This window comes from Camelus dromedarius, chromosome 12 (genome assembly GCF_036321535.1).
Source record: "Camelus dromedarius isolate mCamDro1 chromosome 12, mCamDro1.pat, whole genome shotgun sequence".
Taxonomy (NCBI): domain Eukaryota; kingdom Metazoa; phylum Chordata; class Mammalia; order Artiodactyla; family Camelidae; genus Camelus; species Camelus dromedarius.
The window spans coordinates 47,456,032-47,479,212 of NC_087447.1; the positions used below are offsets into that span (position 1 = coordinate 47,456,032).

Consider the following 23,181-nt stretch of genomic DNA (forward strand, 5'->3'; position numbering starts at 1 on the left):
AAGAATGGGGGGCTGGGGGAGGAAGAAAGAGGGTAGTTTCAAGGGGCCTCAGAGGCCCAGTGCCCTGACCTTGTCCAGCTCCTCCTGGTTGCCAAAGAGCGGATGGTAGCGACGGTACTTGCCCTCTCGGTATTTGGCCTCTAGGTGGCACCGCCGGGCACCAGGGCTGCTGTTGGGCTGTAAGGCCTCACTGGGGGGCACATTTGCTGCCCAGAAGTGGTTCCCGGCAGCATTGCCCAGCTGTAGGAAGAGCTGTGGGTGTGGGCAAGAGGTCAGAAGGGCAGCCTACAGCCAGGGGCCCACGTCCAGCAAAATCTTGGTTTTGAGGTTGTCAGGTGAGGGGCTGGTAGAGCCAGGCCACCTGCCATCGGGCAAGCTGAGGGGCAGCCTGGCCTGCTGGTGGCTGTAGGTGCTCCCCCACCAGACCCAGGCCTGAGCCCAGTTCCTCAGCTCATTGATGGCACAAGAGGCAGACAGTTTGACAGGCGGAGGCCCCAGGCCTGGTACCTGGTTGGGGACCTTGCTATTTCCCCACCCAGTCCCACATCTGGGACTCGGCATTCCTGAGACTATCACAGCTGGGCTGGTGGTAGGGGGTGGCTAACTTGTCAGTCAATTGGGTGGGCAGGGATTCTGGAAACATCTCCTGTCCCTCACATTCCACTCTGGGCTCAGAGGAAACGGGGTGAGGGCAGATTGTGCACAGGGGTCAGGCATTCAGGGGCCTAGTTTATTCATTCTTTCATTCTGCTGATCACCCAGTCCACAGCCATTTCCTGGGTCCCCCACCTTGCCTGTCTGTCAGGTTATGCATGGGGTGCTGGTGTCAGAGCAGAGAACAAAGCGGAAACAGTCCCAGCTGCCAAAGACTCACTCTGTGACTTTGGGCAAGTCATTTTCTTTCCCTGGGCCTCAACGTCCACATCTGTATAAACTGGGGATTCTAACCCTAACTCACTGTGGGTGTGGCACCCAGATTGCTTTAGAATCTGCGGCTTGGCTGGGGCTGTCAGAAAGGCTGTGTGTGGTCAGGCCTGGTTCAGCCTCCTGTTGCAGATTCTCCCCTGCGACTACCACACACATCAGTACCTGGGAACCCCAAGTACACAGGCACAAGTGTACACGTGAGGGTTCCCCAAATGGACATACTCATACCCACTAGTGCATGTGAATACAGATGAAACGAAGTAAACATTTTAGGTTTTGCAGGACAGTCTCTGTGGTATACCCATCATCATCATCATCATCATCATCATCATCATCATCATCATCATCATCATCTTCTTCATCTTCATCTTCTCCTCTTCCTCCTCCTTCTCCTTCTTCCTTCTCCTCCTTCTCCTCCTTCTTCTCCTCCTTCTCCTTCTTCTTCTTTCTCTTCTTTTTACTATTTTAGCAACCCTAAAAATTCTTAGCTCACTAGTCAGTTTGCTGACTTTGCCAAAAATTGACTTTTCCAAGACCCCACCCACTAGATGATCCCGAAGGTCTCGTGCTGGGGTCAGTGAGATGGAGTTGGGAGACCCAGGCAGCAACTAAGTGGGACAGACCCCAAATACAGGTGACTCCCCACCTCAATGAGTGGTTCCGTCCACACCTTCCGGTCCATTTTCAGACTCCGCACCTTGGAGATGCCAGCGCCCAGGCCGCGGTGCTCTCCTGTAGACAGACGGCCAGACACGGGTCATCTGGGCCCTCTCCCTTCTATGAGCACTCCCCTCCTCCCCCTCCCCACCAGAGCCCAAGGAGGCAGACAGGAAGAGGCCACGGGCAGGACCCAGGGGCTAGGCCTGCAGCTCCACCTGCCACAGGGCTCTTGAATCCAGCTATACACCCCTGCCCCGGGCGGTACCCTGTAACTGACACATGGGCTCCGGCAGCAGCCGCCTAGCTGGCTCCCTACAGCCATGCTTTGTCCTCTCAGGCCACTCTCCACACAGTCCAGCCAGCGTGACCTCTTTAAAATGCAAACCTCTTACTTCAAATCCCTGCTTTAGACCCTCCAATGGCTCCCCAGAATTAGATCCAAATTCCTTACGTGCTTCTCCTCCAGTCTTATCTCATGCCTCTCTGCCTCCCCTTCCCCCATCCTGCTCAGCCACAGTCTCTTCCCTCTTCTAATCACCCAGGCTCATTCCTGCCTCAGGGTCTTTGCACTCTACCTGGACTCTCTTCCCCCATCTCCCTAGGGTTGGATCCCTCCTGACATTCAGATCTCAGCTGAAAGATCATCTCCTCAGAAAGGGCTTCCTGACAAACACATTCTCCACCTAGTACATGTTATTACTGGATACTTCCACCGGTTGCTGTATTTTCTGCCTCTCCCCACTAGAATGTAAGCTGCCCGAGAGCCTTGGTGCCTAGAACAAAGCCCGGCATATAGTGTGCACTTAATAAACCTCTGTGAAATGAAAGGGGAGGGGGGAGCTGGGGCTGGAGGGATGCAGCCTTGCTCAGCTACAGATCCCACAAAGGATCCCTGAAGCAGGGAGGGGGCTGGGGGCACCAGGAGCGTCTGGCACTGCCTGACTCTGGCTTTGGCCTCACCTCCCTCTGCAACTTTCCATGGAGCCTCTCGTCCACTCCAGCTGCCCTTACCCCTCCATGAGCTGATACCTTCCTAATCTGGTCTCTGGAGCCAGACATCTGACCTAGCTGTCCCATAGCAACTTCTCAGAACTGTTCCACCCCCTGGACCCCTACCTCCCAGCCCAAAGCTGTTCCCAAGAGGGCCAAATCCCCAGCACTCAACACAACATGGACCCTCAGTGAAGGCTGGTTGAACAGATGAACGCATCTTGGGTACCACTCTCTTTCTTCTTCATCCTCCTCATCTGATCTGGGACTTTTCCACCATGGTTTCTACATATCTCTCAAATGCTCGCTTTCCCAGACCAGGCTCCCCAACCTCTCTCTCCTGGATCCAGCAGCAGTCTCCTCACTAGTCTCCAGCCTCGCGCGCTCCCACTCAGGTCCCACCCACCAGCCAGAGTCTGATGCACAAATCTGACCATGTCCCTCCCACCCCTGCCTCCCATCCCCCTTCTGTTTGCAAAGCCCTGCCCGACCTGGCCTCCCTCCACTCTTCTGATGTGACAGGAGTGCTGGAACCCAAGAGGCCTGGGCTCATCCACTCATTTACTTGCCAGGTGACCCTGAAGGAGCCGTGTTCCCTCCTTGTACCTCAGTGTCTGTACTCATGATATGAAAAGTTGAATCCGTGCCTTGCAGGTTAATCACAGTGGGAAAGGCTTGGCACACAGGTGCAACTTCATGAACGACGCCCTGATTCTGCCTTCGCTCCAGCACCTCTGGCCAGACCACCTGCCTTCCTGACACCACAGCCCTGTCTGCCTTGGCCTGGCGCCCACCCCCACACACCTGCGCAGCGTTTGCAGATGACGACACAGAGGTTGATGGAGGCCCAGTCAGGCTGGGCAGCCCCACAGTCGGCACAGAACCTGTTGGGGGCCATGGCCCAGATGCGCTCGGCCACCTCTGAGGTAGACAATGCCTCAGCAATGGCTCCTTGCATGGCCTCCAGCCACTGTTCCTTCTCCAGCTCTGACTCGGCCGAGAAGCTGAGGACACAGGAGTGGGCACAGCATGAAGTGGGGGGACAAGGTATCGAGAGCTCACAATCAAAAGGGGGAGGCACCCAGGGTCTGTGGGACAGTGGACATGGACAAAGGCAAGGACACCACAAACCTGAGAGATGTGAATGAGAGCTGGGGGTGCCTGGGGGTGTTCTGCTCTGCCCCACAACCCCAGAGTAGGAAAGGCTGCTGGGAAGAAATGATGCCTAAGTTAATAAGCCTTGATAGCTGAGAAGGGCTTAGCCAGGTGAAGAGGAGAAAGGGTGATCTAGATGAAGGGAGCAGCATTCCAGGACCTGTAGGCAGGAGGGGTGTACTGGCAGAAAGGAAGTTGGGAGACAGAAGGGGACAAGCTTGTGCCAGAGGTGTTCAAAGTGCACCCAGAGGACAAAGGAGAAGCAGGAGAGGGTTTCGGGGGATGGGGGTGGAGGGGTACAGAGATGTCTTCCCCTCTGGCTCCTTCCCTGCTGCCATCAAGTCATACGTGTGCATTCAAGATTTGACTCCACCCAGAACCCACTGCCATGGCCCAGAAGGCACCATTACTGGAGATGGACATTAATAGTGCTTTATGAGAAGTGCTGAAGACCACCCTCATCCACGAAGGCCTGGCATACTGAATCTGCCAAGGCCTTAGCCAAGTGCTAAGCCCGTCTTTGTGTGCTCACATCTACCAGTGCGAGCCCACGTATGTCAGGCCGGTGGAAGCCCCTGGTGCCAAACACCAAATCAACCTAAGTAAAGCTGATGACAATAAGGAATTAGGGGGAATGGGCAGGTCTCTGTAGAACTGAGAGAAGGAAAATTTCAGAAAGTGGTTGGTTACAGTTGTGTGGTAGTTAAGGAGGATGGCAAAGAATCTCAGGTCATGTGTGTCAAAGATGACTTCAAATGCAAGAAATGAACAAATAAAAACTTGGCTTTCAACAAAAAGGAAAGGAAAAAAAAACCCTCTGATGGTCACAGATAGTCAGGCAAAGGGTGAGGAGGGAGGCACCAGGCCAAAGGGCCCACAGGCCTAAGGCAAAATGGTGAGGTGTGGAGAGGAGGGACCAGAAGTTGAGACAGTGACAGAGGCAAGACAGGGGTGGTGATGGGTTTGCATAGGAGTGAGTAGGAGAGGCGGGCTCCCCATGGGTGGAGATGAGGGCCTGGGAGGAACAGTAAGCTGAGGAGGAATATAAGGTGCGGGGCAGATGTTCACAGAATGGTTAGACATGCAGGCCTAGAGTCGAGGAGAAAGACCCTGCTGGAGGCAGAGATCTGAGCTTAGGGCAAAAGAGATGATGCTGGTGGGGTGACGATGCAGAGCTGACTGAGCCGTCACTGCACACTGTGTCGGATAACAGCTTCACAGAGCTTGCAGTGCTCCAATTCCCACAGGAGGGAACTGAGGCCAGAGAGGCCAAGTGATTTTCCCAGGTTATACACTGACCAAGTGATGGACCCTAGATGTTATGAACTGAATTGTGTCCCCCTAAAATTCAAAGGCTGAAGCCTCAAACCCCAACGTGACTGCATCTAGAAATAGGGCCGTTAGGGAAGTAATTAGGTTAAACACTGCCATAGGGGTGGGGCTCTAACCTGACAAGACTGGTTTCTTTATAAAGAGAGGAAGGAACACCAGACAGCTCTCTCTCTCTCTTTCCACATGCACACAGAGGAAAGGCCATGTGAGGACACAGTGAGGAGGTGGCTGCCTACAAGCCAGGAAGACAGACCTCACCAGAAACTAACCCCGACAGCACCTTGATCTTGGACTTCCAGTCTCCAGGACTGTGAGAAAATAAAGTTCTGCTGTTTAAGACGCCCCCGCCCCCGGTCTGTGATTTTCTGTCACGGCAGCCAAACTAATGCAGGATTTGAACCCAGGCACGGTACAGTGCCTCAGAGGTGGGAGCTGAAGGCCTGGGAGCGGGCAAGCCTGTCCAGGGAGAAGACAGAGAGACCACTGAGGGATGACTGAGCTCAGAGGAAACCAAGACGGTAAAGCTTAGAGGCTGAGGGAGGAGCACCTAGGATGCACATGAGACAAGGAATGAAAAGCAGCCTTTGATCTCAAGCAACCATTAAGGACAGACAAGCACTTTCGAGGGAGCAGGGCAGGCTGGAGGGGCAGCAGGGTGAGTCCTTACTGGAACAGTGTGGCAGGGAAAAGGGGACACTGATAGACAGAGGGAGGGGGGTAAAAGTGAGATTTCTTAGAAGGAAGAGATCAAAACAGGTTAGCAAGTGAAGGTAGAGGCCCAGCAGGGTAGGCAGGGCTGAAAAGGGAGGGGAGAAATCCATCCCAGAAGGAGGGGCAGCTTTCTCTATATGCAAGAAGAAAATACTGGGAGGAAGTGAGGATGCAGGTGAGCAAGGGGAGGTAGGCTCACCTGAAGATGCGGTAGGGGGTAGTGAGGTCGAAGCTGCGCCGATCCGCTGTTTCCTTCACGTTGCCCACACTCATGTCAATGAAGGTGATGCCGATGCCCAGGTGGTACTCCTGGCAGGTAGGCAGGAAAGGGTGAGGGCAAGGCCTGGCAGATGGGGCTCAAGGCCCAGGGAGGGGGCAGAGAGGAGGGAGAGGTACTTTAGGGACTAGAAAGTGACCAGGAAAGAGATAAGGGAGGGCTCAGGAATCTGGGCATGGGTAAATGGACCTCGATTAGAGGCCATGTAGCAATAAATAGGGGGTCAGGAGCCAGGGTGGTGGTGAGAGGGTAATGCTCAGAGACCAGGCAAGAGATGGGGGCAGAACTAGGGGCAGAAAGGCACGTAGGCAAAGGGCTGAGTCAGGGGAAGGGTATAAGGGAAAGAGCAGGGCTGAGGGACTAGGCGAATGGGGGCATGGGGCTGAGGGAACCAGGTGGGCGGAGCTGAGGGATCGGATGGGTTTGGACTGAGGGACCCAGTGGGCATGAGGTGGGGCTGAAAGAACCATGTGGGCAAGGGGTGGGGCTGAGGGAACCAGATAGGTGGAGGTGGGCCTGAAGAATGAGGAGGGCAGAGGGCAGGTCTGAAGGAACCAGGTGTGTGGGGGGGCCTGAGGGACCAGGTGGGCAAGGGACAGAGGAGAGGTTTAGCAGTCTGGCCAATCAGTCGCACCTCCAGATTCTTGTAAAGCTGCACTTTGTCCCCGACCACAGCCACATACAGTTTATTTTTGAAGCCACGCAGCTCCAAGCTGCCAGCATGGTCAGGGGGCTCTGAGCCTTGAATACCCAACGGACAAGCCCCAGACAACCGGGACCGAGCACGCTGCTCCGCCACTGCCTGCTGGAGGGCCTGCATCCACTCCTTCCGCTCCGCTGTGGGCAAAGGGGGAGTGGTAAGCCTGAGCTCAGCCTGGCAGGGAGCCCCTTAAGTGTTCCCCATTCCAGGCTCAGGCAGCACTTCTGCCAGAAAGCCCACCCAGCCTGGCCGGCCTAGCTCTGACTATCTGAGTTCTCTGACTTGGACAAGCTCAGGCTCCAATCCCAGCTGTGACACTTAGGCTGGGCAAGGCACTTTGCCTGTCTAAGCCTGTCTCCCCCTGCACATGGGATGTGCACCTCTAAGGACTCAATGGTGTCTTGAGAGCCAGTCAGAGGGGGCCCCACCCTTTCCTCACCTCAGAGGGCCAACTGCTCTCGGGGTTTGATGTGGTGGGAGCAGATGTACCCTGTACCCTGGTTCGCCTCCCCTATTCCCCAGGCCAAACTGACAGTCTTCTCCCTGCCCCATTCCCCACCATCACTCTCTGCCCGGAAGGCAAAGGTCCTGTTGTTTGTGATCACTTCGAACTTCTGGTCTCCAATGGCAGCCACGCGGGAAATGCAGGTCACAGGGACAAAGCGCTTCGAGTAGGCATCCTGGGGAAGAGAGGAGCTGTACTGTGGGAGTGGGGGTGGGGCCTGCAGAGGCCCAGCCCCTCTCTGACTCCCTCAGTCTCCACTGAAATGAAGGTTGCAGCCCCACCTCCCACAGGTGGTCAGTAATAGCCCCCACACTGACCTTGGCCAAGGCCACGGCCAGCTGCTGGGCCAGAAGGACATGATTCAAGGAATCAGATTGGAACTCTTGTGAGGACTCATCTGGGGAGGGACTCTGCCTGGGTTCAGTGTCAAGGTTCAGCCCAGGCCCAGGCTGGAGAAGGGTCATGTCAGGGACTAACACAGGCCTCACCTTGTTACTATCAAAGTATCGCAAGTGATCGGCATCCAGTCTCACCCATCGCTTCTGATAGATATAAGATCTGGAGAGGGAGAGGCAGGGGAACAACATAGCAAAGGACTGGGAATTAGTGAGCGGCTCTGGGGTCACCCTAGCTCCCTTGGCAGCCACATACAAAGCTAGAAACAGCCAGGTCCAAGAGAGGAAGGATTCCAAATGGTCACTGAGAAGATGGACTTTATCTACAGCAAGAGTGACTGAAATCAAACTCAAAGTAGGACTTCCCAGTTTTAAGGGTAATGAAATATACCCTGGGGGGGGGGTGAGACCTGCTCAAATAACCTTGTCTCCTCTCGTTTTTGGATCCCTGATACCTGTATACTAGAGCCCACCCCAATGCAGGGCACCAGCAGGACCCCACAGGCCTCACTCACCCTTGTGGTGGGTTCTTGTCCAGCCAGCCAGCCTTGATGACTGGTGGGATGGGGGTGTGGCCAACGGGCAGCTTGTCCATGGGGTACGGTGGGAGCTCAGGGATCAGCAGGCTGCTGGTCAAGGATGAGCTCAGGCTGCTGGTGTGCCAATCACCACTGGTGGGGAGGAGAGGGAATAAGGGGGCCAGAGTGCGGGCTCCCAAAGGGTAGGGACTAAAGGGAGGGGAAAGCTGGGCTGGGCTTGGGGAAGGAAGGTGGCTGGGTGGGAGAATCACCCGAGAGAAGTGGACACTCACTTGGGGACGCCCTCGTAGGCATGGTCATCCTCATCTTCGTCCCCTTGGTCGTCTCCAGACAGTTCCTCCCCCTCGCTCAGCAGACTGGCCACACGCACGGCCCGTGGGACTTGGCTCACTGGGGGCTCCTCCTGACCCCCAGACCCATTCAGCGTCATGCTTCCCTTCAAGCCCCAGATCACACCCACCTCAGGGCTGCCACACCCCACTCTGTCCACTCCATCCCAGACCCATACAACTCAGTACGTTTTCTTCTGTTCCCTTATACTCCTCTCCCTCTGCTGGAAGACTGCACAGGGACCCAGGGAGACGAGGTCACATGGATGGAAAAAATCAGTGCAGGCATGGGCCCAAGTCAGAGACAAAGACAGAAGGATAAAGAGATTAAAAACGCATAGATGGAGAGTTAAGACACTCAGAGAGAAGTCGACACAGGGACACAGAAAGTGAAACACAGTCAGAGGGACAGAGACTCCAAGACAGATGTGCTCCAAACACCAAGGGAGAGAAAGGACCACATACAGCCACCCAGATGCAGCTGAAAACTGGAGCTGGAGCCACAAACCAGAGCCCCCAGACCCCGACACCTCAAGACAGCAAAGGGGGAAGGGAATGCTCCCAGGACCCGGCTGCCCACTCTCTAGCTGGGTCTGGAAGGTAGCTGGGCAGCCCGCCCCACAGGCTGACAGGCAGACAGCCCAAACCCTAACCACCACCTGCCCCACCTTCTTGGTCATCACAGCAGCTGGGGCTCCCGGCCCCTCTTCTGGGGCCTCATCGTAGTCAGAGTCATCTGGGGAGAGAGAGGGGTGGGGGAGACTCAGAAGCAAGGAAACCTGGCCTCCACCAGTCTAAGAGACCCCCAACCCCCACCTTGGCCTGGCTTTTGAAAAAAGGCAAGAGGGACAGGAAGTACTATTTATGGTCTCAGGGCCTCACAGGACAGCACTAGGGGGCAGCCAAAGGAGAGGCTAAGCCACCACAGTGATGCCCAAATAGGCAGCAAGCTTAGGGGTTAGGGGCAGGGGCTGTCTTAAAAAGGCTAAAATAAGGCAACAAGAATTGAAGCTCAGGAAAAGTAGACAATGCAAGGAAAAGCACCCCACCCACGACCATGGAAAAGAGTCCCAGATGTTAAACCACGGGCAACTCAAGAAGTCTGCCATCTGCCCACACCTAACAGTCAGCAGGTCAGATAGGTGGGTGCTGTCTCCATCCTGGAGGATGAAGAGAAGGATGCTCACCTGTCTGGGGCCACACAGTGGGTCGGCGGCAGGACCCAACAGAAAGGGGAGTGTGATCCTTGCTCCTTGCAGACTCTCCAGGGCCCTGATTCCAGGCCACACACCCAGTGCCCCATGCTTCACTACAGCACTCACCGAACTCAGGGAGCAGGCGAAGAGGCTTCAGGGGAATCTCTGGTGGGCTGGGAGGTGGAGATGGGGGCTGGGGAGGAAAGGTGGCCGGGGGCTCCTCAGAGTCCAGTTGGGGAGGGGATGACAGTGGTGGGGACAGTAACTCCTCCTCCTTGGTGGGAAGGCTGGAAACAGACCAAAAGTTGGGCATCAAGCCCAGTATGGCTGAGTCACTGGGCTATCGACACTGCAGTAGAGCCAGGACTCAAACCCCCTGAGCAGCCAGCTCACCTGAGCTGCAGCAAAACTCGTTTGTTCCACACACTCAGACAGGAGCCTCCTCCACACTTCCCCTTCCCTCCTCACCTCACTCCTCTGCCCCAAACCCTTCAAGCTCCCCAAAGCCTAAAGGAAGCAGGTACCTTCCTCAGCTTCATGAGCTGGCCCTGCATTGCTGGGACAGGGTCACCTGTCCCCAAAACTCTAGCTTTTAGCCACAAGTTCCCCACTGGGACTTCACTCTAGAAGAGGGATGAAGGCCAGCATGGAGCAGGGGGTGCTGTGCAGCCTAGCCTGGGGAGTCAAGGAAGGCTGGACCTGAGCTTTTAAGGATAAGAAGGCATTTGTTGGCGAATGGATGGGGCAGAATTGAAATGGACATCAAGGCCAAGGGCACAGACCAGAGCCTCAGAAACCAAGTCCTAAGGCCCTGAGTCACAGGTCTCTGGCTCAGGACCATCTTCTCTCTTGTCCCAGATACGGATATTCACATCTCTCGAGGGCCCTCAGACCCCTCAAGCTCACCTGAATGCACCACATGTCTCATCTCTGCTATCACTCCCCCAGGAAGCCTTTTCTGACTCCAAGGCCAGGTCCGGGGCCCCGTGGGATCTCACAGCCACAGTTCTGCTGTCTGTTTCAGCACAGATCACACTGCTCCCTGCAGGCTGAATGTTTCCCAAAGGCCTTTGGCATCAGAGATGTGGGTTTAAACCTTGCCTCAGTCTTAGTTCCTGTGTGTCCTGGGACAAGCACTTAGCCTCTCTGAGACTCAGTTTCCTCTTCTGTAAAGTGGGGACTACAAAACTGCCATGGCAGGTGGTTGGAGGATTGACCAAGACAAGGCGTATCACTTGCCAGCACACAGGATGCACAGGGACCACCAGCTGGAGCCCTAGAAGCCTGGCCTCAACCGCTGTCTCTGCTAGCATCCATCCGGCAGGGGCTGAGGAGGCGCATCAAAAGCAAGTGGGCAACCTTCCCCACTGATTATTTCAGCATGGTCTACTGCCCCAACGTGCCTGGCAGTGACTGACAGCATGTGACTGCTGCAGAAGCAAGGAAGGGCTGGGGCATGACCATGATGCTGGGCCTTTGCGCCCGTTGATGCCTCCTCCAGGAATAGCCCACTCCCTGGTCTCTGACTGGAGAACATCTACTTATCCTTTAACTTCAAACTCAAGTGTACCTTCTCTGAAAGTCCTTTCTGACCCCTCCTTTCTGCTCCCCCAGGTCCTGCTCATGTTTCCCTCTTGGGAATTGAGTCTTGGATGAATTATTCCAAGTAACTTTTTTTTCCCCAAGATCTTCCTCCTTTGTGCCAGGCACTGTGCTAGCATCTAAGCCAAGACCTGAACCCTGACTCCACAGTCTGTGCTTCTTAAGACACATAGCTACTTCCATATCACCCTGTACTCTTATTTCCTCTTTGTAGGTAAAGAATGAACAAAACCCTTTCCCTTAGAAACCTGCTAAAGGTGGTATGCCAGCCACGTGCCTAGGCAAAACTGCCTGTGCTAAAATGGCCTGAGTGAGGAACTGCACCTAGACTGGGAGAAACTGTAAGGAGTCTCTCATCCTGGGGAAGCTGGAGCTTTAGGATTCCTGGAGTGTGGTGGCTTGTAACTGGGCACAACCTGTGCAGGGACCTGAAACCACACCTGTGCAGTTGTTAGGAGACATACTGGCCCCTTGGGGCAAGAGGTGTCTTAGCCAGAGGGGCTGCCACACCTGTCCACTGTGACTCTCAGTCCTGCACCCACAAGCTGCCCCATGGAGAACCACAGAGAATGGTTCCTGGACAGCTGTGTGGTCAGTGGCACTGACTGCTCCAGGGATCCCATGGCAGAGGAAGACCTGCAGCTGTCCTGATGGACAGCTGTTCCCTCCCCATATGCTTCTCAGGGAATCTGATGCCAAGTGGGCCTCTCGTAGTAGTTTAGCTGGACATACAAAGACCCCCTGATGGGCTCTGTACCAGGCTGTCTCCCCACTTGACCCTGAGTCTCTTTAGGGCAGGGGCAGCTTTGGACTCGACTCTTTATCCCTATAGCCCAGTACAGGGCCTGGCTGAGTCAGCAACAAGAGCATGTTGGATGCGTGGGTGGGCAGGCAGGTGGACAGGTAGATGGACGGACAGAACAGGTAGACAGAAGGATGGATACATAGGTGGGTGGATGGATGGGTAGGTGGACAGGTTGGCCATTAGGGTGGGGAGGGAAGCAAAGGAAAGGCTGAGTGAGTACCCACAGGCTCAAGGACAAGACGTGGGGTGTCGGCCCCCAGTTGCTCAAGTGCAATGTCGTTGGAAACTTGACAGGCAAAGCAGTCTGTCACACACAGCCTCCCACACTCCCAGAGGAAAGGGCCCTGGGGGCCTGGTCTGAGATTAGCTAAAAGCAGAGCTCTAAGTTGTTGGACCAGAACCAGTCAGACTGGCTCAGAGGAGGTGGGGACAGGCTCTCCCCTTTCAATGCCCAGCAGGGCTGAGTGGGGCTGGATCCCTGCCTCCCCCTGGACTGAGAGTCAGTACTGAGGTGAACGTGATGGCAACAGAGTATCCTCAGAGCCCAAGCAGCACCAGCCCTTCTACCTCTGGCCCCTGGTCCTCCCCCATCACTGTCCTGACAGTCTGTGAGGCATCTGCCCTTCCTGAGGCCTGCCTCCCCAGCACGTGGGTTCTCTGAGGCAAGTACCACACTCACCTTCTTCACCATTGTCTACCTAGCACTCAGCAGGGATTAATACATAAATGAAGACCTGGATTAATTAATTCTTATTCAGGATGTGTGTGTGTGTGTGTGTGTGTGTGTGTGTGTGTGTGTGTGTGTGTGTGTGTTTCCGCAGCTGCATTTTAAGTGCTTTACGTGGATTCATTCATTTACTCATCACAAAGGCCCTGCAAGGTATGGCTTATTGCTACCCCAACTTTACAGATGAAGAAACTGAGGCAAAGAGACAAGAAGTCATTTGTCTTTGATCCCACGGCTGGGATTTGCACCCAGGAAGTCCAGCACCACAGACTACAGGCTCAACCACTAGAGGCAAATGAGGCCCCAGCCAGAATGAGAGGGCTTCTGAGTCCCGCCTCCTCATACTGGCCACTGCAACTCAGGATCCAGGCAGCTCTGGGGCTGATGTTCCATCCAAGAGGAAATGTGATCATACCTCTGATAACAGTGTGACAGTGGTAAGAAGGGAGAGGGGAACAGATGCTAAGGGTTCCTGTCCCAGCAAAGCCTTTGCAGGAAAAAGACTACGTGCCAAGAAGAAGGGGGCAAGAGGGCCCCTCATGGACCTTCTGACCTCATTCCTGACACCTCCTCCAGGAAGCCTCCTAGCTGATCCCTGCCTGCCAGCCTACCACAGGGGACCAGGGCTATGCTGAGTCAGGGCCAGGCCCAGGAAAGGAGAAGTGGTATCAGGAAGGCACAGATGTGGGAAAATCCCAGGGGAAGGGGCAGTGCCACAGAGTGCCCTCACCCCAGCCGGAGTGCTGGCCTGCACCCCTTAGAGCAGCCCCAGCTCCAAACTGCAGCTGAGGCCCAGCTGGGATGTTTCCCACTGACCTCTGACCCACCAGACCAGACAATCAGCCCAACCCTGAGCATGTCCTCAGTGGGCCTGCCTCTGAGTTCGCTCACACCACTTCCTCCTCCTTACTTCTCAGCCCATGGAGAGACAATCTACACCTCCAAACACAGCTCAATGGTCCTGTCCTCCAAGCAGCCTCTGAGATGCCCACGTAGAACTGCTCTCCCCTGTCCCCCACCCCTGGCTCCCCTACTCCTTCAGCTCCTTTCTCCTCTGTCCAAGTGATATATGGACCCGTCTGCTCTCCCCACTATGCCCATGGCAAGGCTGGGCACTCCTGGGCAGGGCAAGGGCTGACCCACCCCAGCCTGAGCCCTCAGCCTAAAGAGGTCTGTTTTGTTGGATTCAGGCACATACACACAGCCAATCGTATAGCTGGGGGTTGGGGGACACATGAGGGCCCCGAGCCAGAATAGGTAAGAGTAGGGTGGCCAAATAATCAATCATATAAACCAGAACAGCTCTGAGAGTTGAAAGAAGCACTATTAATAACTATGTCAGGGCCACAGGTATAAACAGGGCCTGTCCCAGGCAAAATGAGATGTGTGGTCACTCTAGTTAAAGACACAGAGCTTTGGAGCCAGGCAGACCTGGGCTTCAACCCCAGCTCAACCACGCACTGGTTTGCGTCCTTACAAAGCAGGTCACTTCACCTGTGAGCCTCAGTTTCCTCTCTGATCTGCTTCCAGGCATACTGATAATTCAGTACCGAGAGCCACTTCCACACGTCACCAGCACAACTTTCTCACACTGGCTATGGCTGAAGGAGGCTCGGGCCTCACAGGCTGAGCCAGGAACCTGCTTCATAGCCTCTTCCTCCAGGGTGGCCCCTGGCTCTGCCTTCCCACTTTTCTGTCTGTATCAGTCACTATAAGGGCAGGTGAGCCACAGAGTGAGGCAATCTCCGGCTGGCCTTGAACTCATCCCCTACTCACATTCCAGCCATCCTTGACTGAGCTGCATTCCATAAATGCACACTTCCAGGCTTCTGCATATGCTGCTCCTTCCACCAGGAACACATTTCCCCGTCTGGCCACCTCCTACTCCTCCCTCCAAAGATCCAAACCACTTATCTTCCACCTCCACTTGGTGCCTCCCCTCATGCCCCAGGCTGGGGTGGGACTCCTCCAGCCTCCACACTCCTGATCACTCAGTATAGCTGTGTCTGTCAATGTCTGCTTCTCTGAACTGACCTCAAGGACTCAGGCCTACTCCGTCCTGGAGTCAGGACCCTCCCCCTAAAGGGTCATGCAGGCCTTGGAGTGACGCAGCCCAATCCTAGCCCCTGGACTTTTACCAGCAGGGCCAAGAGGCGGGGTCAGCTATGATTTGGACACATCTGCCTCCTCTCCTGACCTCTTCTGCCCACAGGGGCAAACTTTCCAGCTGCCACTTCCTCGTCCTACGTGGGGCCCAGGCCTCAGTCGTATGCGTCTTGCTTCCTCTGGGGCTGCCCCCCTCCCTCCTTCTCCATCATGAGATCCAAGGCTCAGCCTCTTCAGCACTGTCCAGGTTCAGTTCAATTCACTTCTGCCCAAGCCACAGAAGAGAAAGCCCTTCCTCGGGTCTCCCTGTAGTCCACCTCTCAGCTTCTGCACATGCTGTGAGTCCCCTCAGGCCACTCCCTCTCCATGCCATGACATCACCCAGCACAGAGGGGGCTTTGGTCAGTATGTGTTGAGTGAATGAATATTGATAACTGGAGAAGGCCAACAGCTCCCCAGCCCTCCACAGAGCAGCCCCAGATTAACTCCCTGGACTACAGGGAGACCCGAGGAAAGGCACCCACCCTCACAACCAAGGCTTCACCCACTTAGCACTTCTCCCTAGAACAATATAGCTTCCACTTGCTAAGTACCTGCTATGTGCCAGACTTTGTGCTGGGGGCCTTTTTTCACTGAATCCCCACGATGACCTAGATTGTCAACTCCACTGTGTTCAGGACAAGCCTCCTCCTCCAGGAAGTCCACCCAACTGCTCCGTCCTCTAAGCTCGCACAACCTGTTGGGCACCCCGCTGCCCTGGGCAGGAGAGTGCAGAGATCCAGGTCTCCCATGGCAGCTCTTCATGCTTCCAGGCCTGGCCCTGTACTGGCTTGTGAAGGCAGCAGGGAGAAGAAGTTCACCCCTCAGGGAGCTCTTGACTGTACTAGCCCCTCTCTCCCATCCCGAGCACCCAGCCCAGGGCTGGCCTGGCAGGAGGAGATGGCACCACAGGTGTCTGCTGGGCCCCAGGGAAAGATGAGCCGAGGGCACAGGGCAGGGCTGAGTGCACGGACAGGACCTGGTAAGATAAATTTGTGTCCCCAGTGGCCCAAGCACAGGGTTACTGAGTTCATTAGGGATTCTCAGCAATTGTGGGGAGGGGAGACCAGCTCAGCACCCCCAATGACAGAGGCACCCACCACACTACCAGCCCTGGAAAGAAGGGTAGAAAGACAACTCCTAAGTGCCCACCCTCGCAGGTCTTCCTTCACCTGGACTGGGGGGAGGGCAAGGGGGCTCTGGGAGGAGCTGCCCAGAGCCATAGCACCCTTGAACTTGACCCTGAGAGAAGTCACACCTAAGCCTCCTGAGGGAATCCTCAGTGGGGTGCATGGAGCCAGAATTGCGGAGATCAGCACCGGGTCCCTGAAGAGCAGAGACCCCCTCCCCCCAACCTTCACACAGAGGAGCAGTCTATGCAGCTCACAAGACAGGCCCTGGGGGCTCCCAGCGAGCCCAAGAGAGAGGCTTACGGGGACATGGAGACCTGGAAAGTCCAGGGCAGAGGGAGGGAAGGGAGAAGGGAGAAAAGGAAAGGGCAGGAGAAAAACAGAGAATGTAAAGAAAGTGAAAGAAGAGAGAAAATCCTGAGAGTAAAAAAGGGAGGGGGGAGGAGAACACCACAGAAAACCGGGCCTGTGGAGAGGTGACAGACAAACAGACAGGGATTACTGGCCTCCCAGGCCCGCAGGAGGAGCCTTCTCACCTCCCGTGTGCCGACAGCCCAGCCCAAGGCAGCCCCTCGCTCACCCACAGACGCCCGTTGGGTTCTGGGCCCAGGACTCCACGGCTCCAGCCAGGCAGGCCGCGTGTGCTCAGTGTGCTGTGTGCCTGCCTGTGCAGCCTGTGTCCGACCTGGGCTGGTCTCACAGACAGCCTGGCCCCGCTCCCTGCGTGTGTCTGAGGCCGCGCCTGGGTCCAGGTATGGCTCTGTTCGCCTGTGACTTGTGTCCAAGTGTCTATGATCACTTGTCTGAGTGTCTATTTGTGTGTGTAAATGTGGATCTGTCCAGGAGAGTGAGTGTGTGTATGTGTACGTGTGTGCCTGTGTCTGCATCCAGCTCTGGTCTCTAGCTTCCTGCTCTCCGCCTCCCCCACCCCCTGCAGCCCTGGCCAACAAACACACTTCCTGAAAACACAAATGAGACAGAGAGAAAAGTCACCCAGAATCCCCCGGGGCAGACACTTCCTCTCCACCCCCAGGCCACCCCCTCCACCCCAAGCTGGAGTGGGACAAGCCACCCCAGTACTGTCTAGCAGAGCCTTACACAGTGGACACCCAGGAGGCCCTGGCCATGGCTGGCCCCTCCCCTCCTCCACAAGGAGGCCCAGAGAGGCTGGGAAAGAGGCTCTTTAAAGGAAGCAAGTTCTGCCCCAGCAACAAGTGATCAGCCTTCAGGAAGACCAGGGATTGGTTGGGCTGCACAGCGTCGCAGGCACAGGTGGGAGGCCTTGCAGTGTGATTCCAGCTGGCAGCTGCCCCTCTAGGCAAAGACTCCCTCTTCCAGAGGTACCTCCAGACATCCAGGTATCAGAGGAGGAAACGGAGGTCCAGCGTAGCCTAGAAGGGGCTCTGCAGGGTGACCCTGGAACCCTGGATCAGAAATGACCCCTCTGCCACTCGCACAGAAGCTGGCTCTGAGGATTGATGTCTATGATGCCTGGAACTGAGCAGACTGGGCATCAGGCCAAGAGGCAGGGTCTGAGTATCGGCTTTCCCTGGGCTGGGCTTTGTGACTCTGGATAAATTTCTCAGCGTCTATGGACTTCCCAGCTAGTTCCTGATACAGACTTAAGTGATGGTGGGGGTGTAAACCTGGTTCTGAGAGTGCCGACCCAGCTAAGGCAGAGGGGAGGGGACCCCATCCCTGCTCATTTTCAGCCTGCCCCCACCAAAGGTCTCTTGCTTTCCAAGATGTCTGGAGTGACATAGGTTGGGCAGTGGGAAGGGATCTGGGGTGTCCTGTAACCCTACAGTATAGGGTCCAATGTGTGCTAAGGGCAGTCACTTGTGCTGAGTCTGCATCGGCAGCACACGTGCTCAGTGCCTGGCAGTATAAAAGCTCACGCAAGCCTCGTCTATTTACTCACACAACCAATACTTTCTGAGTGCCCATTAGGCACCAGGCACTGCTTCAGATGTTGGGGATTCAGCAGTAAGTGAAACTGACAAAGATCTGGGCCCTAACAGAGCTAGCAATTTAGGGGGCTCATCCTCTTGGCAGCACATGCAATCACAGCATGTGCACACAGGCACTCACAAACACACTCACGCTACTGGAGTCCTCACTGCACCAGTACACATGGGTACACATATGTGTGCACACAGGCCCTGATAAACTCGCACACATACTCAGCAAGTCACCACTGAAACCATGTAAATCCCCACCCGTGTGCACATTCTAGGATCACACGTCACCTCCCTTCAAACATATTCGGATGTGGAAATACACAGACACACTACTACCCTAACACACGCACACCTGTGGGTGCACACACACAAACTGGCCAGGCACCCTCACGTGGAGTCACTATCTCAAGAGTACACACGTGCACACACAGTAGATAATCCCAAATGCTGCTGGGGTTTGGGCAGCCTGGTGATGGGCTGGAGCCAGGCAGAAATGCTCACTCAGTTACCAAATGATCTGGTGTAAGAGGCCCCAAGATTGAGAAAGTGAGACCCCTGTCACTAGAGGGTGCAGGCAAGGACAGGAGGGCCAGCATATCAGGAAGAAGGGACTCCCGCAAAGGAGGAGGGGGTAGGAGCAGACCAGGTGGATCAGTCTTCCACTATGCACCACAGACCCTGGGGTCACAGGAAGGGGCTGTGAGGGGACGGGGTAACCAGTCAGGCTCCATCCTGGCCCCCAACCTGCCCAGCCTTCGCCTGTTACACATACATGAGGCTCTAGCGCCTTCAGTTTTCCTACCACTGGGCTTTATAGAATTTGCATGCCTGGGGAGCCCAGAGGGGTAGGACTGCAGATGCCCACAATTCCACATGTCAAAAACCCCAGGACACAGGAAGCCAGGCTTGCCAGCTCACCTCCCACCATACTCTGCCCTAAGGAATAGCTCCAAATTGTGAGGAATGATTGCCTACAAATTCTCTCAACGTGGAATGAATTTTGGGTCCTCCCATGGTCAGGAGTTTGGTCTTTTCCAGATGTTGGCTAAGTTCAGACAGGATCCAAGAGAAGGGTCTGGCACCTTGGGGTGTAGATAGGACCTTGCTCTAACCAGAAAGTCTCTTGAACTCAGATGTTAGTATCAGAAGGGCCATGGAGGGCCTCCTTGGCTAAGGAGGACACCTGATGGGGAAAAAGGCTCTACTCAGAGTCACAGCCAGCTGGGCATGCCCAGCTATCCTGCCTCCTAAGCAGGCCTCCATCCTCAACTGGGGTTTTTGCCTCTTTAGCCTTCATGAGCTTCTTATGGACAGGGCCCTGCCTCCTGCCCTTTTTCATCCACTCTCAACCCTCAGAGACAGGCAGACAGATGGATAGGCAGGCAGACAGGCACACGCGCGTGCATACACGTGCACTCTCTCTCTCTCCATCTTGGAGTTAAGATGATGGAGTTAAAGGAAACAGAAATTACTTCTGCATGCAGCAGAGTGGCCACTAGAGGGTGCAGTGGCACCAGGAAACTCAGTCTAGGCTATGAGCCAGGCTCCTAGGGGACCCTAGTACAGCTCCCAATTGTATGAACCCAGGAAAGGAATAACAAACCCTTTTTGTGTTCCACCAATCAAACCTCAAAACACTGCAGCTTGGCCTTCAAGGTCTCTTTACTTAATGCCCCTCTGGATGAGGAAAGCCTCCCAGACCCTTCCCACAGGGGCTCCCCGAGCGTAGATCTGGCCAGTGCTCCCCTCCTTTCTCTGAGCCTTAATTTCTGTTTGAAAACAGGACACAAATGCCCCAGAAGGCTTGAGCAGGGATCAAACAAGATTATGTAAGCAAAGCACCGAGCACAGTGCCCAACAATAATAGGGACCAGGAGAACTCTCTCTGTACATCCCTTCCTCCTCTAAGAAGCCTTCCGAGATTAGCCTGACTTGGCCCAAGAGCTGCAATAAAGCTCCATTACACCTCTGAATACATGTCAGCCACAGCTGGGATGCTCCCACTGGCTGGGAACCCTAGCAAATGGCAGGAAGCGGGGGGCATATGGAAGGAGGTTAAAATGGAACATCCACAGAAGTAGGAGGAAACTCAAGAAAACAAGGAGTACCAGGAGCTGGGAGGGGAGAAAACAGTTCTGAGGAAGAGGGAAGGTGAGTAGGATGTGGCCTGAGAAGTGTCTCCAGGATCTGGTGACATCTGGCAGGAGCAATGTGAACAGGGAAGACGGGCACAGGCACCAGCCCTGGGTGGTTGCTGCGTCCACCAGGGCCAGTTCTTCATTCTAGGCTCTCCATTTCTGCCACAATGCTACCTCCTGACTTGAGAAGTGCACTCTGGTCTCCCAGTATCTCACACTCACTAGGCACCAAACTGAACTACAGACTTCCTCCCAAACTCCCTTCTGTCCCTGGGTCCCAGATCAGGATGGCACCGCTATCTACCCAAGATGGAAGTCTGGGTGTCACATGACTCCCTGTGCCCTCTCTGCTGAGGCCCAGGCCATCCCAAGTTCTGTGCACTCTAGGGCCCATCTCTCATTCCAATCTGCCTACTTCTTTCCAGTCTTGTTAGCACAGCCTAGGTGGGGACTTCCAACCTGGCCCAGTGCCCTCTCATTGTTCTCCCAGCCTCCTCCCCTGTCAACCTCACCTGCAGCCAGGGCCATGCTTTCAGTACTCAGCTTTCATCCAATCACTGCTTGAAATCTCCCTGGCTCCCCACCAGCCTTCACAGCATCCCCCAGCAGCATCGTCCACAAGCCTTACCCTCACTCACGTGGCAGTTCAGCCACGTTGTCTGCTCAGAGTGCCCTGGATGGTGCTTCCCACATCTGAGCTTTGCACATGCTGTTCCCTCCACTAAGGTGCCTTTCTTATCCCAGTGCCAAAGGTCACAAACTCCCCCTCCACCTTCTAGGTCCTCTGCCCACGTCCCTCCTGCCCTGGATGGCATCCACTCACCTCACCAGCAGGCGGAAGGGCCCAGTGCGGGGGGGCACGGGTGGAACATTTAGCTCTGCCGAGTGCCGCTTGGCGGGCAGTGGGGGCAGCACAGGGTCTGGGGAAGCTGTGGATGGGGCTGAGAAGCAAGCAGGCGGAAGGCAGCTCCTCCGGGGTGGGATGGGTGGGGCAGTGGGGAGCCCCTCATCCTCTCCAGTGGTAGGCAGTGGCTCCGGTGGAGGGGCAGGCACAGGTGGTGAGCGGAAGACATGACGCTTCATGGGCACAGGCCGAGGGGTAGGGCGGGGTGCAGGGGCTGGGGGCGTGTGGGCACGGAGCAGGCCAGCCAGGATGCGGCGGCGGTGGCCGGGGAGTAGCATGCCCATGTCCACCAGGCGGGCATCGCTGAGGCCTTGGCACTCTGTGGCCCACACCAGTCCATGCTGCTCGAAGAGCCTGGTGTACTGCTCCAGGTGCAGTGCCCGCAGCCACTCAGCCACAGACAGGGCTGCATCCCCGGCCTCTGCCATGGTTCCAGCCAGCAGAGGCTAACCAGCAGGGCTCTGTCCAGACCTGGAATAGACAGATGGGCACAGGTCAGAGGCATGGTTGCCCAGGCATAGGTCCTGATCAGCAACTCTCCATGGAACTCTCGTGCCATGGGGTAAGCTCTGTGTTTGGGCTTTTTCCCCTGGGCCCCATGTATCAGGCAAGGCCAGGTACTGCCAGGTCTCTGAACACACAGGCTTATTCTTCTGCCTGAAACCTGCCACCTCAACCCTCACCCCACCCCTGTGGCTTCCTAGAATCCAGTTCCTCTAGGAAGCCCTCCAGGACCTCCAGAGTTGGTACCATCCCTAAGCCCCATCCACAGCCTTGGCCATTGCTGTGGCTGTGTCTGCACACACATGCTCTCCTGCCTCTGCAAGACCCCAGCAAGGACCCAATTCCTTCCGAGGTACCAGTTCCCAGCTGAGGGCCAGGCCCAAGAGTTAACGAGCATGAGTGGCACTGAGGGACACCACTGCTGATCCCCCTGCAGGCCCAGGCTGTGGGTTGAGCCTCACCCCATCTCCATGCCCCTGGAGGAAGCAGGATACTCCAGGAGGTGAGTCAAGTCAGCATCACATAGCCTCTGGGGTCCTGGCCCTGCGAATGAGTAACCCCTCCCATCACCAAGAAGAGAAAGCGGGGAAGGTATAGGAAAGGCCATTCATTTGTTTGTTTGTTTTTTTGAAATAGCCTTGCACAGGGCAATGGGGACTCAGGTCCCATTCCTATACTCAAGAGATCCTGGCTTGGCAGGAGTCAAGAAACAGACGGTGTAAAGCAGTGATTAACAGATCAAAAGAAAAAAGTCATCTGATCATCTCCACAGATACTAAAGAGGCATATGATAAAACTCAATATCTAGCACATGTAAACAAAAATTTTAGTAAAACAGAAATAGACTGATACTTCATTAAAATAAAAACCAGCATCTTGCTTAATGGAAAAACAATAGAAAAACTTCCATTATCATCACCATCGTCATTATTCACACTACTCTGCAAGTTCCAGACAACAAAAACAAGTGAGAGGTATACAAATTGGGAAAGAAGATACAAAACAGAAAGAGACTCACAGACATAGAAAACAAACTTACGGTCACCAGGGGGGAAGGGGAGAGGGAGGGATAAATTAGGAGTTTGGGATTAGCAGATACAACAACTATGTACAAGACAGAGAAACAACAAGTTCCTACTGTATAGTACGGGGAACTATATTCAATGGCTTGTAGTAACCTGTAGTGAAAAAGAATACATATATATTTATACATCTAACTGAATCACCATGCTGTACACCAGAAACTAATACAACACTGTAACTCAATTACACTTCAGTTTAAAAAAGGGGAGAATGGGAAAGAGATAAATTATCTACTATTTAACAATAATATCAGTTCTGAGTTGGAAAACCCAAGGAGTTCAACTGAGAAACTATTACAAACAAAAGAATTTTCTAAGATAGCTCAGTTCAAAACTAATATAACAGAATCAGTATTTATAAGCAATAACAGGTAGAAACCAGGATGAAAGACCTCATTTACTACAGCATCACAAAATAAAAACCAAGAATAAAGTTAATAAGAAACATTCAGGCTCCATAGGAAGAA

The 23,181-nt window shown here is 54.8% G+C and overlaps 1 protein-coding gene and 1 pseudogene across 6 annotated transcripts in view; one reads left to right on the plus strand and one right to left on the minus strand.

The window, feature by feature from the left end:
* ARAP1 (ArfGAP with RhoGAP domain, ankyrin repeat and PH domain 1) overlaps positions 1 to 23,181 on the minus strand; it is a 61,825-nt gene that overhangs the window by 17,914 nt on the left and 20,730 nt on the right. For 3 of the 6 annotated variants that reach the window (XM_031460273.2, XM_064492671.1, XM_064492670.1), the window contains exons 3-14: positions 21,048 to 21,599; positions 9,843 to 10,003; positions 9,189 to 9,256; positions 8,464 to 8,594; positions 8,168 to 8,323; positions 7,746 to 7,815; positions 7,312 to 7,432; positions 6,687 to 6,889; positions 5,975 to 6,084; positions 3,382 to 3,581; positions 1,574 to 1,659; positions 70 to 252 (exon numbers count right to left, since the gene is read on the minus strand). In XM_031460273.2, coding sequence (XP_031316133.2) covers positions 70 to 252; positions 1,574 to 1,659; positions 3,382 to 3,581; positions 5,975 to 6,084; positions 6,687 to 6,889; positions 7,312 to 7,432; positions 7,746 to 7,815; positions 8,168 to 8,323; positions 8,464 to 8,594; positions 9,189 to 9,256; positions 9,843 to 10,003; positions 21,048 to 21,556 — 1,998 coding nt within the window. In that variant the 5' untranslated portion in view covers positions 21,557 to 21,599. Of the gene's footprint in view, positions 1 to 69; positions 253 to 1,573; positions 1,660 to 3,381; positions 3,582 to 5,974; positions 6,085 to 6,686; positions 6,890 to 7,311; positions 7,433 to 7,745; positions 7,816 to 8,167; positions 8,324 to 8,463; positions 8,595 to 9,188; positions 9,257 to 9,842; positions 10,004 to 10,622; positions 10,766 to 16,705; positions 17,044 to 21,047; positions 21,600 to 23,181 lie in introns of those variants that run through there. The other 3 variants (XM_064492674.1, XM_064492672.1, XM_064492673.1) reach the window with 3 other exon arrangements.
* LOC116155389 (small ribosomal subunit protein eS12-like) lies at positions 4,148 to 4,593 on the plus strand (annotated as a pseudogene).